A 19,707-nucleotide genomic window follows, 5' to 3' on the forward strand; every position below is an offset into this window, starting at 1 on the left:
AAAAGCAACAACAAAAAAAACATTCCTTCAATTCAATCAACCGGCAAACAACCACGGCTAAGCTGTGCGTTTGTATGTAGCAAAAGCAACAACAAAAACATTCCTTCAATTTACCGGCAAAGCTGCCCGGCTTTAGCAGCTGTGTATATGTAGCGTGTGTATGTAATAGCAGGCAGTAAGCAAAGCACAGTTCTCATTCAATGGGTTTCCCGTTTCCTCCACTCCCGTTCCCTTTCCCGTTTCCATCACAAGACAAATGAATACCTTGAAAGGAGGCCAAACGCCGGGAAGCCACTGTCGTGCGTTTCTTTTGTGATTGATCGGTGGCAGAATGCCTATGACAAATATCCCTCTTCCTGCATGAAGCTCAAATTGTACACTGGTTAAGATGTCAGTCTGGCAAGACCATTTGGTTAGTGATTTGAGTTCGATTCTCCCTACGGGCGCTGTGGTTTATAATTTTGTTTTCTTGTTTCTGGGATGAATTATCCAATAGGAACGAAATCCCATAAAATGTTTTTCTTGTTTTGCTTGAATGTAGTGGTCATGCATCATTTTAGTTGGGAGGCGAGTCCTTATGCCAGTTACGGTTTTTCAAACATATCATCTTCGGCACAGTGCACATTTCAGCGCATTATCGGCACAGAGATGTGCTAAATAGGCATTGGATTTTTGCAACCTCTTCTATGGGTGTAGGCTAGAAACACACCTACCAATTGCGCCATTGTAGTATTCTTTTAGATAACTTTCCTAAACTTGCAAAACCGTTTTTTCCATTTTAAAACTTTGCGCGTCTATCTACTCCAAATTTGCTTAACTGAATGAGGATGCTTGTCATTGAAATCGGCTTTCAGAGAAACTCTCTCTCTTTCATTTTCTTGAAATTCTCTATTCTCTTTTTTTGGTATTCGTACGCCCACTTCAATGATGAAGTGATGCCATTTACTTGTCAAATTCAATATTAATCCTTCATTTCCTACACAGACGAGACTTGTCAATGAAGTTTCTGACGTTTTACCCCTGATGAGACGAAAATATTTCCACACTAGCGGTTCAAATATTTTGCGCACGATTTACCCACCGTATTTCGTTTATTTACCAGATGAACCAGTCAGAAAATTTTTCATTTTTATCACTTTCCCCATTGAAACTTTTGGATTTCGCTTGATAAAACCTCTCACATTCTTGAACTTCATGGAATCAATCATCTTTACTTTTATTCTAATTTTTACTCACTGTTAGATTCTCTAGGACTCCTCAAAAGGTTTACCATGTGCAATTTGGACGATTACGCTATTACGCTATCTCAAAAACTCTCTGTAGGATATAGATATACATTAGGGTGAGAGCCAAATTGGTCATATAAAACTTCGCAAACCGACCATATACACTCATATTTGGTTTATGGATGCCTCAAAGCGCTCAAAGTTTCAGTTTTTTAGCCCTCAAAAATCAACAAAGGAAATCGAAAAATCGAAATTTTAATTTACATGCCAAATTACATCAATCCTGAATTTTATGGCAAAAACTTTAGAAATGCATCTCATTGAAAACCGGTGATTTCTTCTTCCAAAAGGTTTCAACTCATAAACGATTTAAAAAAAAATCAACGCCTGCTGTGAAAAAGCTCTTCACTCTCACTTTGAAGAGGGTAATTGAAGCTCCAGCTGAAGCAACATTAGCTACAGTTCCTAATTGACTCTTCAATTGATATCTCCTGCTCCGAACAGATGATCTAATTCAACTCCTTCCGGTTGGAAGCAATTGTTCTATTGAGCAGCAGAATCCTTCCGGAGCGTATAATTGTAGGAAATTAGGCTGGCTCGAAGCCAATCCCGAGAGCGAAAACTTTTGGCCAGGACCATCAACCGGGAAAGGGTAGAATCAAAATCAACTTGATTCTCGCTCGTTTCTACGGATGATGCTTTGACAGTTTTCTTCCCGGTAGTGCTTGACTTTTAAAACAGCGTGCATCATCCTTGGATTCAATCGACTAACTAAACCGGTTGACAGGAAGCCGAATCATTGTACCTATATACGTATAGATATTCAAAATGGTGTGTAGGGTTTTGCTCGATTAAATTATAAAACAGCACTTGACGCAGGACGCTTGCTTGGCAAAAGGGGCTCGAGGCGTACCTTTTACTGTTATTTCTACTGCTATTGCTTCAGCTTCAGCACAGCAAAGCGAAGCTAATTGAATGAAAACTGAAACCGGGAGAAAAGTTTTGTCAAATTCCCATTCCACGCTCGGTTGGAGGATTGAGTTTAGAGAGTTTGTTCTTTTCGTGGTGGGTGTATAGTGGGTAAGTTCGACGGTTTTTGTTTTGTTTTGTTGGGTTGAAATCGCTCGAACCAACTGGAAACTAAATTGCTCGGAAATCTCGATAGAGTTCAGCGGCCAAAGTTCTTCAGCAGGTTAGCGAATCCCTGATGCAATCAGAGCGTTATGCGGATACCGGGATTCATTCATTCATAAATTAAAAGTTGATTTTTATTTCCCTCGTCAAACGAGTATGAAGATATTTTTCGTGAAAACAAGCATGCTTTGATTTCTTGGTCGTATTTTAACTTAATGCTTAAGAAATCAAAGTAAGCGTTTTGTTTGAATTTTTCCAACGCATTCTATTGCTGCGCAATGTCCGTTTGAAAAAGATCGCTCATTTCTGATGATTGAATTTTGAGCTTAGTGAAAGACTTTGAAACATTAAAATCAAATTTTCAGCAACTTATCGGTTTAAAGGGCCTGAAATCAACTTCCTGATTCTTTCTATTTTGTCTCAGAACTAGTTTTTGATTTTTTACAGTTTGTTTTGAAGCTTTTTTTAAAATAATTTTTGATATTTTTGATATTTTTGTCATTTTTGTCATTTTTGTCATTATTGTCATTTTTGTCATTTTGGTCATTTTTGTCATTTTTGTCATTTTTGTCATTTTTGTCATTTTTGTCATTTTTGTCATTTTTGTCATTTTTGTCATTTTTGTCATTTTTGTCATTTTTGTCATTTTTGTCATTTGTGTCATTTTTGTTATTTTTGTCATTTTTGTCATTTTTGTCATTTTTGTCATTTTTGTCATTTTTGTCATTTTTGTCATTTTTGTCATTTTTGTCATTTTTGTCATTTTTGTCATTTTTGTCATTTTTGTCATTTTTGTCATTTTTGTCATTTTTGTCATTTTTGTCATTTTTGTCATTTTTGTCATTTTTGTCATTTTTGTCATTTTTGTCATTTTTGTCATTTTTGTCATTTTTGTCATTTTTGTCATTTTTGTCATTTTTGTCATTTTTGTCATTTTTGTCATTTTTGTCATTTTTGTCATTTTTGTCATTTTTGTCATTTTTGTCATTTTTGTCATTTTTGTCATTTTTGTCATTTTTGTCATTTTTGTCATTTTTGTCATTTTTGTCATTTTTGTCATTTTTGTCATTTTTGTCATTTTTGTCATTTTTGTCATTTTTGTCATTTTTGTCATTTTTGTCATTTTTGTCATTTTTGTCATTTTTGTCATTTTTGTCATTTTTGTCATTTTTGTCTTTTTTTGTCATTTTTGTCATTTTTTTTCATTTTTGTCATTTTTGTCATTTTTGTCATTGTTGGCATTTTTGTCATTTTTGTCATTGTTGTCATTTTTGTCATTGTTGTCATTTTTGTCATTTTTGTCATTTTTGTCATTTTTGTCATTTTTGTCATTTTTGTCATTTTTGTCATTTTTGTCATTTTTGTCATTTTTGTCATTTTTGTCATTTTTGTCATTTTTGTCATTTTTGTCATTTTTGTCATTTTTGTCATTTTTGTCATTTTTGTCATTTTTGTCATTTTTGTCATTTTTGTCATTTTTGTCATTTTTGTCATTTTTGTCATTTTTGTCATTTTTGTCATTTTTGTCATTTTTGTCATTTTTGTCATTTTTGTCATTTTTGTCATTTTTGTCATTTTTGTCATTTTTGTCATTTTTGTCATTTTTGTCATTTTTGTCATTTTTGTCATTTTTGTCATTTTTGTCATTTTTGTCATTTTTGTCATTTTTGTCATTTTTGTCATTTTTGTCATTTTTGTCATTTTTGTCATTTTTGTCATTTTTGTCATTTTTGTCATTTTTGTCATTTTTGTCATTTTTGTCATTTTTGTCATTTTTGTCATTTTTGTCATTTTTGTCATTTTTGTCATTTTTGTCATTTTTGTCATTTTTGTCATTTTTGTCATTTTTGTCATTTTTTTCATTTTTGTCATTTTTGTCATTTTTGTCATTTTTGTCATTTTTGTCATTTTTGTCATTTTTGTCATTTTTGTCATTTTTGTCATTTTTGTCATTTTTGTCATTTTTGTCATTTTTGTCATTTTTGTCATTTTTGTCATTTTTGTCATTTTTGTCATTTTTGTCATTTTTGTCATTTTTGTCATTTTTGTCATTTTTGTCATTTTTGTCATTTTTGTCATTTTTGTCATTTTTGTCATTTTTGTCATTTTTGTCATTTTTGTCATTTTTGTCATTTTTTTCATTTTTGTCATTTTTGTCATTTTTGTCATTTTTGTCATTTTTGTCATTTTTGTCATTTTTGTCATTTTTGTCATTTTTGTCATTTTTGTCATTTTTGTCATTTTGTCATTTTTGTCTTTTTTGTTATTTTTGTCATCTTTGTTATTTTTGTCATTTTTGTAATTTTTGTCATTGTTGTCATTTTTGTCATTGTTGTCATTTTTGTCATTTTTGTCATTTTTGTCATTTTTGTCATTTTTGTCATTTTTGTCATTTTTGTCATTTTTGTCATTTTTGTCATTTTTGTCATTTTTGTCATTTTTGTCATTTTTGTCATTTTTGTCATTTTTGTCATTTTTGTCATTTTTGTCATTTTTGTCATTTTTGTCATTTTTGTCATTTTTGTCATTTTTGTCATTTTTGTCATTTTTGTCATTTTTGTCATTGTTAAAGCCAAATAATTGTAGCCACCCCAGTTCACTACTACTGGTCGCGTACTACTCGTCGAGATCAGAATAGATACCCTTTGTCTACTTAGGTAGATAAGGCACTCACAAGAAGGCCTTTCCGAACACTATTGTGGACTATTGTAGCTAGGTACTACTGAATAGAAGGAGAAGAATAAAGTTAGTTCCGAATAAACCATCGCCGCGTTCACTCGAATAAATAGTTTTCTTTTAACCCGCAAATAAAAAGTGTGTGCTCTACTTCAAACCAGTTAGACTTTTTTAGTGAACCTATCACACTCGCGAGTGCAGTGAACCCAATCCGGAAAAAGAATTCCCTGCATAAAAATCGAAGTCTGGACCACGACCAAACCCGGAATCGCCCTTATGTGCGCGAACATGAAGTTGGTCCTTGGAAGCCGGATCGTGTCGTGTTCCAGTTAACCACGTGTTTCGGATTGGTCCGAGTTATCTGCAGTTTTATTGTTCGGGTACAAAGGAGAAATACGGCGCCAAATTCCAGGGCGTTGGTTGATCGCCGAGTTGCTGAGCGGGTCGCCATCGCTGTTCCAGTCTACCGTGTGGAATTTGTGCCATCTTGCATGCATGGAGATAATTGGTCGTGAAATCACACGTGGCAATCGGAATCTGATTATAAGACGGTGGATCAATATTCGGAAAGTGTCAGGAATTGTGCATGGTAAACGGTCTGTGGCTTTCATTGCATGCTGATTGCCGCCAGATATGCGTGGGTGATGAAATGGGTAAGATTCAATAAAGAAAAATGCATGCGAATTGATCTTCATTTCTTTTGACAACAAATTTGATATTTTACATGATCCCTGTGGTACCGAGAGAATTGCATAGTTGGTCTTGAATTTCGCTGTTTTTTCCCCAATGAGTCTTTAATCAATTGGTTGGAATCTCTTCTGATTTATAACATTTGGATGATTTGTCAACTGTCAAGTCGCGACGGGAAAATCGTTGAGATGAATCGGTCGAAATAGATGGAGGAAAACAGTGAAATCTAAAGTGTAATTCAACAAAATATGAAAAGTGAAAATCCTGTAAAGTGCAGTGAACGAAAACGAACTTTTGGTCCACAGTTGCAAACAGCTTTATATTTGCCTTGAAGTGGTTATAGTGTGTGAAAGACGTTGATCAATTACACTTAATTGAGCAGATTGTGAAGTTATTTTAGACATGAGTCTTCGTGAACTTTCTGTGAAAGAGCGCCGTGCGCGCAAATCTATGAACACTGTGTCACAGTTTGTGAAAAACTTTACAAGTAGTGATCAAGACCAAATTGAAGTTCGTTTGCAACTGCTGGAAAGTGCTTACGAAGAATTTGTAGAAGTGCGATTGAAAATTGAACTGTTACTGGACGATCAGTACGGGCCTGAAGAAGGCGAAGATGAAGAAGCAGGATCGAAGTTTCAAAGTGCAGCTGAAAAAAGGCAGGAGCAAAATGACATAGTTTTCGCCGAGGCAGAGGAGCAGTATTGTCGGTCGAAAAGTGCACTCATGAGCTTCCTACGTGCAGATGGTAACCACAAGCATCCGCAAGCATCTTCGTCAGCCATGGTGGGCCCTGAATCCCGGGTTAAGCTTCCTGAAATCCGCCTGCCTACGTTCACAGGAAGATTGGGTGACTGGATCCCTTTCCGTGATGCCTTTCAAAGCCTAATACACAAAAGCGAGAAACTTTCCAGCATGGATAAGTTTACTTATTTAAGATCTTCACTTTCAGGCGAGGCTTTACAAGAAGTTGGGTCGATTGATCTTTCCGGCGATAACTACGAGATCGCCTGGAAGGCGCTTGAGGATCGTTATCAGAACAATAAATTGATCGTCAAAGCTCACCTGGATGCTCTTTTTGAAGTCGATCGCATGAAAAAAGAGAGTTTTGAATGCTTAAACCAGATGATTTCCGAATTTGAAAAGCACCTTCAAATGCTGACGAAGATAGGGGAAAAAGTCGACGGGTGGAGCACGATTCTTGTCCACATGATATGCTCCAGATTGGATTCCGCAACTTTGAAGCTGTGGGAGACTTACCACAGTTCAAAGGAAGTCCCGACTTACGAAACCTTGATCCACTTTTTGAAAAACCATTGTGCAGTATTGCAATCAATTAGCTCATCCTCTTCTACCCAACCGGAGACTAAGAAACAACGCTTTGGCGCAAACCATGCTGTTACCTCCGGTCGATGCAGTTTTTGTTCAGAAAGTTTTCATTCCGTTTTTCTGTGCAAAAAGTTCCAGAAGATGAACATTCCCCAGAGGTACGAAGCGGTCAAGAGAAATGGGCTTTGCATAAATTGCTTCTCCAGTGGTCATCTCGCAAGGAATTGTACCCGTGGATCCTGTCGTCATTGCGGAAGAAGGCACCATACGCTGCTGCATCCTGCAAAAGAAGCTAACAGTGCCAAACCGAAACCCTCCGATCCGCTGACTTCGACAAATCGTTATCATAATGACAATCGTTCAACGTTTTCGCAGTCAAATCAACAAACAGCCATTAATCCACCAACAACAACCAACACATCTACCGAATCCAACCAACCAATAGCCACAGTTTCATCAGCATTCCCAGTTGTCAAAGATAATTCGCATAACCCACACCCACTGCATGCCACAGACCCTAACACACCATACTTTACCATTGCACTTCCTCTATACACATCACATCAGATTCTCTTGTCAACCGCCGTGGTTCGAGTTTTCGATACCACAGGCCACAGCGTGCTAGCCAGAGCATTATTAGATTCCTGCTCTCAGAATTGTTTCGTTACGTCTCGTCTGATTCGCAAACTCCACCTACAAGAGTATTCCGATAATTTGAACCTTTTTGGAATTGGAGGTTCCGGATGCAGTTCCAAGAAAGCCGTCAGAGCATGCATCGGACCACGCCTGCCTCATATTTCTGATTTCAAGGAGGAAATCTATTTCAACGTTTTGCCAAGTCTTACGATTAAATTACCGTCGCAGAGTTTCGCCGTTGAAAAATGGCAGACACCGGAGCATCTGGTTCTGGCAGATCCTTCCTTCTACCAAAAAGCAGAGATCGACATGTTGATCGGGGCTGAATATTTCCTAGACCTCCTCCAACCCGGTCAGCACAAAATCAGCGAAAGTGGACCCACGATGCAGAACACTGTTTTTGGGTGGATAATTTCTGGTCGAGCCCAAGAATCCCGAGTTCCTATTTCCGACCAATCGGTGCAGCTGTGTTCCATGTCAGATATCCATGAGCAGGTTGCACGATTTTGGGAATTAGAGTCTTGTCGCATTAAGAGCACCAATTCCGTTGAAGAGTCCTTATGTGAAGAACTGTTTTCGCAAACGACAACTCGAGACGCGGCCGGAAGGTTTGTCGTCTCCCTACCTAAGAAGGATTTCGTTCTGAATCGTCTCGGAGATTCCAAGCGTTTGGCTGAAAAGCGTTTTTATGGCTTGGAAAAACGATTTTCCCACCATCCTGATTTGAAGCAGGCCTACTTCGAATTCATCCAGGAGTACCAGGATATGGGCCATATGAAGCTGGTTGAAGATTGTCCAGATGAGCTGCGTTATTTTTTGCCCCATCACGCGGTCATCAAACCCGAAAGCACAACGACGAAGCTGAGGGTTGTCTTTGATGCTTCGTGTCCCACAACGTCAGGTCTTTCCCTCAACGATGGTCTACTAGTTGGGCCCATAGTGCAAGACGATCTGCTCTCGATCGTTACCCGGTTCCGATTGCACCAATATGCTATAGTGGCAGATATTGCTAAAATGTACCGGATGATAAACCTAGCGGAAGCAGATCAACGTTATCAGTGCATTCTTTGGAGGGACTCGCCGTCAGAACCGCTACGAATTTATAAGCTAACGACCGTTACGTATGGCACAGCAAGTGCCCCGTTCTTAGCTACTCGATGCCTCCTGAAGCTGGCAGAAGATGGACTGCATAGTCACCCACTAGCCTCTAGGATCGTAAAAAAGGATTTTTATATGGACGATGCGTTAACTGGAGTGGATACCTCTGAAGAAGGGAAACGAGCGGTGAGAGAGCTAAGCGATCTTTTAAGTTCTGTTGGATTTGTGTTACGTAAATTCAACTCGAATTCTGAAGAAATATTGGCCGAGATTCCAGCTGAACTACGAAGTAGTGGAAGTACACTAGAGCTGGATTCCTCTTCCACCGTAACCACCCTTGGCTTGGTTTGGGAGCCTAGCACGGATCTATTCCATTTTCGCCCGCCTAAGTGGAGTTCCGCGTCGATAATCACCAAAAGAATTGTTTTATCGGATGCCTCAAAACTGTTTGATCCTCTTGGACTGGTAGGTCCGGTAATCGTGCAAGCCAAGATCTTCATCAAATCGCTTTGGCAGATCCAGTGCGGCTGGGATGAGCCCTTGACAGAAAACATGCAGAACTTCTGGGTAGAATACCGTAGAAACTTTTCGTCACTCGATAGTTTTTCGATTCCACGCTGGGTAGGATTCGCTCGAATTTGTGAGGCACAACTACACGGATTTTGTGACGCCTCGGAGAAGGCGTACGGAGGATGCCTGTATCTACGTTGCATCCACGAAGATGGTTCCGCCTCGGTGCGATTATTGTTATCCAAGTCCAGAGTCGCTCCGATTGAAGATCTCAAAAGGAAAAAACGAAAGCAGTCCATTCCCAGGCTTGAACTATCGTCTGCACTCTTGTTGAGTCATTTGTACGAGAAATTTTGCAAAGCTACGTCCATTGACGTTCAGAGCTTTTTTTGGACTGATTCTACTATCGTGAAGTGTTGGTTGGCATCCGTTCCATCTCGCTGGCAAGCCTTTGTGGCAAACCGGGTCTCCGAAATCCAGCATTTGACGAAAAAGGGAAGCTGGCATCATGTTCCTGGTTCTGAAAACCCGGCTGACATCATTTCCCGTGGAATGACCCCCGTTCAACTCCAATATCAGCCGCTTTGGTTTGAAGGGCCACTTTGGTTGAAGCAAACCAGTGACACTTGGCCTGAGGTGAATGAAATAACACCAGAACAGTTCGATAAAACTACGTTAGAAGAAAAAGTATCCGTATCGTTGCCCATTCAAAGCGTTGAACCAAATGAATTGTTTTCTTTGAAGTCTAAGTTCTCGCAGTTAGTGCGCTTAGTATCCTGGTTTCAACGTTTCCGCCACAACTCCCAAAAGAAGAATCGAACATCTCGAAAGACGGGCAATCTTTCCTTCGAAGAGCTCAATGATGCTAAGAAAATTCTGGTCAGAGTGGCTCAAAGCGAATGCTTTAGCCAAGAAATTAAAGATTTGGAAAAATCTAAGGAAGTCAGAACTTCATCGAGGATTTGTAGGCTAAATCCACAACTCGTAGACGGAATACTTTTGGTCGGCGGAAGGTTAGCGAATGCCCATGTGTCTGAAAGTCGTAAGCATCCAATGATTCTGGACCACCACCATCCGCTTTCTGTCATGATTGTCCAACACTATCACGATTCCCTCTACCACGCTGGGCAGCAGCTTCTTATCGCCAGTGTTCGTGGAAAATTCTGGATCACCAGTCTTCGAGGTTTGGCGCGGAAAACCATCCACAGGTGTATCCCATGCTTCAGAGCAAAACCGAAGATTCTCGAGCAGCTTATGGCAGATCTACCCCCAGTACGGGTCAATCCAGCACCCCCATTTCTGAAAGTGGGAGTAGACTACTGCGGCCCATTTGCGCTGACTTATCCCCATCGTCGTGGTTCTCCGATCAAGTGCTTTGTATCCATTTTCGTGTGCCTAGTTACCAAGGCAGTCCACTTGGAGCTAGTCGCTGACCTCAGTACCGGAAGTTTTTTGGGAGCCTTGAAGAGATTTGTTGGCAGACGAGGAAAACCGAATCTCATCATGTGCGACAATGGGAGGAACTTTGTCGGGGCTAGTCGAGAGATTGCGGATCTTAAACGACTGTTCCGAAGCCAGCAGTTCCAAGATGGTGTGACGACGCAAGCTTACCAAGAAGATATCAACTTCCAATTCATCCCTGCCCGGTCACCAAATTTCGGGGGACTGTGGGAAGCGGCGGTGAAATCCTTCAAAGGCGCTTTCAAAAGAACGATTGGATCCAGAATTCTGCGATACGACGAAATGACGACGGTTTTGGCTCAAACGGAAGCAGTTTTGAATTCACGCCCTCTTACCCCCCTGAGCGATGATCCTGACGATTTCGAGGCCCTCACTCCTGGGCATTTCTTAACACAACGTCCGCTTATTGCTCTTGAAGAACCAGATCTGGAGGATACCTCAGACAACCGTCTGAGCATGTGGCAGAAGTCGACGAAGTATACCCAGTTAGTTTGGAAGAAATGGTCCAAACTATACCTCTCAGATCTCCAAACCAGAACCAAGTGGACCAGAAAAAGGGACAACATCTCCAAAGGTACGATGGTGCTGTTAGTCAACGAGCAAATACCGCCATTGCGATGGCCATTGGGACGAGTCACCGACGTTTTCCGAGGTCCTGATGGAAATATCCGAGTCGTAAATGTGCGAACGAAAGACGGCATCTACGGAAGAGCGATCTCCAAGATATGTGTTCTTCCAATGCCGAACAACCCTCCAAACGCCGATGGGGAGAATTAATTCTCCTCCAACGAAGGTGCTGGAGCACCTGCGGGAGTCGAATGGCTCCCGCAGTCCAGTTAAGTATTTTTTTTATAATGATATTCGAAAAAACTCAGAGAATGTTTCGTCCTCCAGTTGTCGTCCACCCGGACCCACCGGGTCGGGTCCATCCGCCGAAGAAGTTGCCAAGAGAACACCGTTATCCACACCGAACACTACACACCAGGTTCAAGCATGAGGGCTCAACTTTCGGGAAAATGCATGGTCGATATGTGGTGTCCTGTGAATCGTTTGGTTTCCTTTTTGAATTTCTGCAGATTGAGTTTGATAATCACGCACGCTGTTCGGGGGACTGATCAACCTCCAAGCAACATGCAATGTTCTTGTACCATCGCCAGAGTACGGTTCTTATCAGGTCAAGCCATCAGCAATCGAAGACGGTAGAGCTCACCGTTACCTCTCCAGCCAACATCCAAGCGAGGTCTTCACAGCGACATCACCTCGACATCTCCACGACATCAGCACCACTTCACCTATCTCAGAACCATCGAGCGTCGGCACAGCAGCAGGGGGCGGAAGCGGAGGCCTTTGGGCCTCCGTTCCAGGCAAGTCGCTTAAATTTTAATCATTTCCTATTAAAAAGCTCCCTATGATTTCATGTGTCGATTGATGAGGCGTCCGCCGTTCCCGGAAGTGGTCCCACCGATGGTCGTAACACCCCAAGGCCCGAAGAAGGTCGGAATCAGGCAGTCCGAGTCCAGGTCCAGAAGGTCGTTGGGGTTCAAGCCAGGCCGAGTCCGGAACCAGAAGAAGGTCCAAAGAATCCAATCCACACAGCATCGAAAGGTCCGTTCGGTGTCCCAAGCAGATAACCATAGCGTATCAGAAGACGGTGCCCACCACTGACGAAGCAACAGCAGCACAAAGGTCATATACAGTCCACATCGAGGTCCTGTCTAGCCAGCAATCCAGCGTGGCACCCCAGGTCCGAAAATGCAACGGTTGCAGTTCCAAAATGCATCTTTGCAATTATAGTGCAATTGTGAAATTGAAGAATCCAAGTAGATTCAAATGTTTTGAATGTTAGCTCTTATTGATAAATTGTTAGATAAGAATACCAAAACCAGAAAATTGTCTAGCTAGGAGGTTAAAAACCTGATTTAAATTTTTGTACATATTTTTGAAATCAGATAGATTCCAAGGCGGCCGGCGTATGTTAAAGCCAAATAATTGTAGCCACCCCAGTTCACTACTACTGGTCGCGTACTACTCGTCGAGATCAGAATAGATACCCTTTGTCTACTTAGGTAGATAAGGCACTCACAAGAAGGCCTTTCCGAACACTATTGTGGACTATTGTAGCTAGGTACTACTGAATAGAAGGAGAAGAATAAAGTTAGTTCCGAATAAACCATCGCCGCGTTCACTCGAATAAATAGTTTTCTTTTAACCCGCAAATAAAAAGTGTGTGCTCTACTTCAAACCAGTTAGACTTTTTTAGTGAACCTATCACACTCGCGAGTGCAGTGAACCCAATCCGGAAAAAGAATTCCCTGCATAAAAATCGAAGTCTGGACCACGACCAAACCCGGAATCGCCCTTATGTGCGCGAACAGTCATTTTTGTCATTTTTGTCATTTTTGTCATTTTTGTCATTTTTGTCATTTTTGTCATTTTTGTCATTTTTGTCATTTTTGTCATTTTTGTCATTTTTGTCATTTTTGTCATTTTTGTCATTTTTGTCATTTTTGTCATTTTTGTCATTTTTGTCATTTTTGTCATTTTTGTCATTTTTGTCATTTTTGTCATTTTTGTCATTTTTGTCATTTTTGTCATTTTTGTCATTTTTGTCATTTTTGTCATTTTTGTCATTTTTGTCATTTTTGTCATTTTTGTCATTTTTGTCATTTTTGTCATTTTTGTCATTTTTGTCATTTTTGTCATTTTTGTCATTTTTGTCATTTTTGTCATTTTTGTCATTTTTGTCATTTTTGTCATTCTTGTCATTTTTGTCATTTTTGTCTTTTTTGTCATTTTTGTCATTTTTGTCATTTTTGTCATTTTTGTCATTTTTGTCATTTTTGTCATTTTTGTCATTTTTGTCATTTTTGTCATTTTTGTCATTTTTGTCATTTTTGTCATTTTTGTCATTTTTGTCATTTTTGTCATTTTTGTCATTTTTGTCATTTTTGTCATTTTTTTCATTTTTGTCATTTGTGTAATTTTTATCATTTTCGATCATTTTTGTCATTTTTATATTTTTTTTTTGTATTTTTGACAATTTTGTCATTTTTGTTTATTTTTTCTTTTTTGTCATTTTTGTCAGTTCTGACATTATTGGCATTTATGTCATTTTTGTCTTTGTTCAATTAAACTGTGGAGCAATCGTCATATAATCCTCAGAATTAGCGTATCCCTTATGCAATCAGAACTTTATGCGGCACGGTGTCTCTGGGAGAAAACTTTATTTTTCGAAAATTAGCATCGCTAATTTTTGCACCATTCGAAAGCTGGGACTTTCCCCTTTCATTTGAGCCCAAATTTGAAATAATCCACCGGGGGGTCTAGAACATTTTATTTTTTTGAAGATTTTTTAACCTCTTTAACATTTTTTCAAAGACAAAATCATACTAATCACTGTGAAAACGCTCGTCTTATCTTTAGCGTAAATCCAACATAATATGTCAATAACATGATTTAATAGCAAATTTCCCTGGCTCCAATTTTGTAGAAGACATCAAAGTGATAAAAATTGAGGGAAAAGAGTTGGAATGACACAAACAGAGTGATTATTATTTCATTCAAACTTCCCTACACTGATTGTACTAAGACCATAAAAAGTATTCTACGAGCTTAGTTATTGATTGTAGAGTGTTAAAATGTTTATTTACATTAAAAAATCAATCTTTAACATGAAATTGATCAGGATCATCTGAAGTTATGAGCATTTGTAGGGTTTTGTCATGGAAAAAAATGTCTCCCGCCTTTCTTGAAAATCTAGTTATTTATATTTTGAGCTAAGTTAGTTTGAACACTTTTTGAACAAACATTTGGGACTAGGAAACAAATAAGATTTACTTCTCACATTTAAGCTCAAATTTTAAATAATTCACCTGGATTTCAAAATCAAACATCTTTGTTCAAAATCTTTCATCTTTTTCGATGATTTTTGAAGGTTTTCATACTTTTCACTTTTGATTGATTGTAAAACCATAGACACTGGTATCACAAGCATGTTTGCAGTGTTGTTGAGAAAGTGTCATATATAAAATAAAAAAATTAACCTATTGTTTATGTTTGATTGCATGAATAAGTGTTTTTGGAGGCACTCGTGTTTGTAAAAATGTAGTCAAATTTCAGTTTTCAAGCAAAAGTTCTAGATTTTTCATTTTTCTCAAAAGTACACAAACTGAACCTTATGTCTTTCATTAATTTTTTTGATAAAAAAGAAAAAGAAGATTACAAAATCTCAACATCAACTTTGTATGCAACAATTTTAAGAAATTGATTTATCTGAAAATATTCTTTCAATTCACTTTAAGTTGTCAGCTCTGAAGTCATCAGATTTTTTCCGAATTTTTTATTTCGTTTTCTCAATATTTTGCATCTATTCAAATTGATGTTTTTTTTTCAATTTTCCTAGATAAAATAAAAAAAAAATGGGTTTTTATCTGATAGTATGAAACACTGCAAACATTTGTCTGAGGATTTCTGCATTTCTCCCTGGAATGTTATTTTCTCACTTCTATGGAAATAAAATATGACATCGTGTCGTGAACAGTATTAAAAGCAGTGGCTTGAAATGCTTAAAATAATTTTTCTACATATATTTGCTTAGATTAGGCACTTATTCAAAATGTAACATTGCTCAAAGTATGAAATAAGTAACGAAATTTTCAAGTCAAGCGGGTGCCATCTTTTTAATATATGGCCGGTACAAATAAGAAATCTATCCTTTGTCAATTGGAGTTGAAACATTACGAGGAGGGGGGGTGAATTCAAAATAAAAATCAATTCAAATTTTCAACACATTGGAAAAAAAATTGAACCAAAGCTGGCTTGCAACAAACTTGTATTCAATTTACATTGCTCAAAATCAAACAATCGAGAAAATTAAGATCACACATTTGAAAAAAAAATCTAAACGACAGTTGATATTACTCCCATCTTCTACAGTTTGGCTTTCGCTCTTTCAACTGTTTGAATTTTCAAAGAATGTATCAAGTTTTTGTTTAAAATTCCATAAACTCTATTTAAGGCATTTTAAACATTTCTTCATATTTCCCCCAGTTCGGGATTTTTGGAAAAGTCGGAGTGGCAAAAAAAAGATATTGAAATTTGTTCCGGAATAATAAAAATCCCAAAAATGCTCATAGCTTCAGATAATCCTGATCAATTTAATGTAAAAGATTGATTATTTTTATTAAAATAAACCGTTTTGAAAATTTATACACTCTACAATCAATAATTAGGCTTGTAGAATACTTTTTCTGGTCTCAGTACAATCAGTGGTGAGAAGTTTTATTAGATTTTTCAAATGAAATAATAATCACTCTGTTTGTGACATTCCAACTCTTTTCTCTCAATTTTTATCACTTTGATATCTTCTACAAAATTGGAGCCAGGGAAATTTGCTATTAAATCATGTTATTGACATATTATGTTGGATATACGCTAAAGGTAAGACGAGTGTTTTCACAGTGATTAGTATGATTTTGTCTTTACAAAAAACCGTTAAAAAGGTTAAAAAATCTTCAAAAAAATAAAATGTTCTAGACCCCCCGGTGGATTATTTCAAATTTGGGCTCAAATGAAAGGGGAAAGTCCCAGCTTTCGAATGGTGCAAAAATTAGCGATGCTAATTTTTGATAAATAAAATTGTTCCATCAGAGACACCGTGACTGGGTTTCATTCATTCATAAATTAAAAGTTGATTTCCATTTCCCTCGTTAAGCGAGTATGACAATATTTTTCATGAAAACAAGCAAGCTTTGATTTCAGAGTGCATTTTAACTTAAGCCACAAGAAATCAAAGTAAGCGTTTTGTTTGAATTATTTCAACGCATTCTATTGCTGCGCAATGTCTGTTATTTCTGATGTTTGAATTTTGAGGTAAGTGAAACATTTTGAAATACTTAGGTCAAATTTTCTGCAACTTTTCTGTTTAAAGGGCCTTGTTGATATTAAATCCGAAATCAACTTTCTGATTCTTTCCACTTAGTCTCAGAACTAATTTTTGACGTCTAACTCAATTGAACTATTGAGTCATCGTCACATCATCCTCAGGTGTAATTTCTGATTAAATGACACCGATTATTAGCTACATCTACTAAAAGGCAGTTGTGAAACGAGTTACCTTTCACTTCTCCATAGGTAGTAGCTTTGCGAAAACCCATTCCGCCGATAGTTGTAACTGCCATAACAATCACATCTATGTGGATATGAACCTATCAATCTACTATACAAGTAGTAAACATTGCAGAAGCAGCTGATGAGCATTTCTTAAATCACCACTCCAGCAATCGGCAGGAAGCAATGGGGCAACATTTTCTGAATCGACGAGTGGACCACAATGAAAATCCGAGAAAAAAACATCCACTCATTTCCACATTCATTCATCCTTCGCCCATTCATTCAACCAAGCATCTCGTGGTGACTGAACGAAGCAATCGAATCGACCACCACCGAGATGATGATAAGTCTCTGGTTCAAGATGACGACGATGCTGATGATGGAGATGGGATGAGGTTTTGCAGTTTTTGTCGCCATCTCATCGTAACTTCTTGATTTCGGTGAATCGTTACTGATTTTTCATCTCTTCGTTGGATTGCTGACAGAAAAAAACGAATGAGAAACAAAAACAAAAGAATTCTCCATTCTGTTTGTCTGTGAGCTCCGATGATCCGGATGACGAAATCAGATCCGGGCAATTGTTCTACCGATCCGATCCTCCTACTCCTCGCACAATCTGGCGAAGAGTCGAACAGGATGCCAGAAATAATCATGCAATTTGCCACCCGAGTAGCTCTCGGAATAATTCGGGCTTCAGAAATCGAAAAGGCACATTGTCGTTTTCCTGAAATTAATGGAAATCGAAAGAAAAATTCTATAAAAAATCACAATCGACCATTCGAAAAGTTATGCTAAAAGGGTCGATTTATCAGTGAGTTTGCACCATTCCAACCAATAGACCAGTAGTAGTCCGGTGTTGTCAAATGCAGCTGGACCAAATTTCAAACGAAAATTGTTGTAACTTTGTTTGAAAGCAGCACAAAAAACACTAACAAACGAGCCTACTCTGTTAGTGGCAATTATTTAAAGCGGATCGTTTAAGAACACAGCGTCTAGTGGGTACTTAACCAAACGATAATGATGGTGAGCCCTCTGCAAATCTGCAATTGAAACGATGCTAATGATGAGATGCACAGAATAGAAGGCCTAGTAGGCTTTGCTTTCATTCAGACCGATCGGTGGATTGCATCGGATATTGCAGTGCCTCACTAGCGATTTATGCCCGAGCGGGTTGCTGCGATTTGCTTGCTTTTGTTCGTTCAAAAAGTTGACAAAAAGTGACTTTTTTATTCAAGTTTACGAAATGCTCACGGATTCCGTCCATTTTTTTTTCGTCTTCTTCCAATCGAACGCCATTGCCAGTTGTGTTAGAATGGCGCGCACAAACAATTGGCAGTTTTGGAGGTGGAAAATGTGCACTTGATATCGGAACGACACCCGGCCGTGAAGCTTCTCTCGCACGGATTTGCATACATATCTTCTTTAGCTGTCTGTTGCAGCCAACAACGGATGCAATCGAGTAGAAAAATTCTTGAATGGCAAACGATGGCGAACGGCGACAAGTTTGGAAACCTTTCCGGTTAACGTTAAACAGTTGGCAAATTGGTTTTCCACTTGACACCGATTTGGACAGATGCAAGGTAGGTATTTATGTTTGAATCAGAAATTTTTTTAGAGGGTTCACAGAATGAAGCTTTTGAACTTCATATCGTACGGAGCTACAATAATGTCCTTCTAACTCACTTCAAAGGCTTACAAATGTTTCTCAGTTGTCTTCACAACTCGCAGTCTTTTATATTTTTTATGTTCTTCATACATTAACGACCGCGAAAAAAAGGAATCGAAAACAATGAAATTCAACGTAATATGTCTAGTAAAATACTAGATCAAATTTAACAAATCGGTATTTATGAGTTGCCGAAAGTGTGGCGTTTGATTTTATAAAACAATGTTTTAATGATAATGGTTTCTAAAATACTTTCAAACCGCTCCAACTTAAAAGAAGGTAGGGCTCCCATACAAAATTAATAAAAATATGACACAATTCGAACAATTTTCGGAAACTACTCAACCGATCAAGGTGAAATTTGATGTGTAGCCGTTTTCAAGAACAAGAATGATCTCAATAATACCTTCAAACTCATCCAAAACCAAAAAGAGGAAGGTTCCCACACAAAATTAACTAATATTTGACACAATTCTAACAATTTTATCAAATCAACGTGATATTTGGTGTGTAACCGTTTTCAAGACCGAGAATGTATTCTATAATACTTTCAAACCTCTCCAAAATTAAAAAAAAAGAGGGGCTCCCATACAGAACTAACAAAAATTTGACACAATTCGAACAATTTTCGGAAACTACTCAACCGATCAACGTGAAATATGGTGTGTAGCCGTTTTCAAGATATAGAATGCTTCTTAAATACTTTCAAACCCCTCCGAATCCAAAAAGAGGAAGGTCAAATTGACAAAAAATTAACACACCTCGAACAATTTTCGGAAAGTACTGAACCGATCAAAATGAAATTTTGTGTGTAAGAGTTTTCAAGGCAGGGAATGGTTTCTATAATACTTTCAAACCCCTCCGAGTCCAAAAAGAGGGAGGTTCCCATACAAAATTGACAAAAGTTTGACCCAATTCAAACAATTTTCAGAAAGTACTCAACGTGAGTACTTTCAAACCGCTCCGAATTTTAAAAAGAGGGGCTCCCATACAAAACAAACTAAAATTTTACAAAAATTTTACAATTCTCGGAGGATTTTTGTTAAAAATTGATAAACGTAAGCGCTTTGACATAATGATATGATTTATCGAATTGACGAATAAGTTTTAACAAAATTACGTGATTAGAGTTTTTTTAGTTTATTGAAGATCCACTCTATCTTTTTAAATGGT

At 38.1% G+C, this 19,707-nt stretch overlaps 2 protein-coding genes across 5 annotated transcripts in view; one reads left to right on the forward strand and one right to left on the reverse strand.

The window, feature by feature from the left end:
* LOC129743854 (putative polypeptide N-acetylgalactosaminyltransferase 9) overlaps positions 1 to 19,707 on the reverse strand; it is a 207,745-nt gene that overhangs the window by 142,519 nt on the left and 45,519 nt on the right. The window lies entirely within an intron of this gene.
* LOC129743516 (uncharacterized) lies at positions 6,129 to 11,534 on the forward strand. The gene has a single exon (XM_055735552.1). It carries the CDS (start codon positions 6,129 to 6,131, stop codon positions 11,532 to 11,534), a length of 5,406 nt encoding a protein of 1,801 aa, XP_055591527.1.

This window comes from Uranotaenia lowii, chromosome 2, assembly GCF_029784155.1.
Source record: "Uranotaenia lowii strain MFRU-FL chromosome 2, ASM2978415v1, whole genome shotgun sequence".
Lineage (NCBI taxonomy): Eukaryota > Metazoa > Arthropoda > Insecta > Diptera > Culicidae > Uranotaenia > Uranotaenia lowii.

Excerpts from the sequence above, each read along its gene's own strand:
- LOC129743516 (XM_055735552.1), top strand. The coding sequence starts at position 6,129 with ATGAGTCTTCGTGAACTTTCTGTGAAAGAGCGCCGTGCGCGCAAATCT.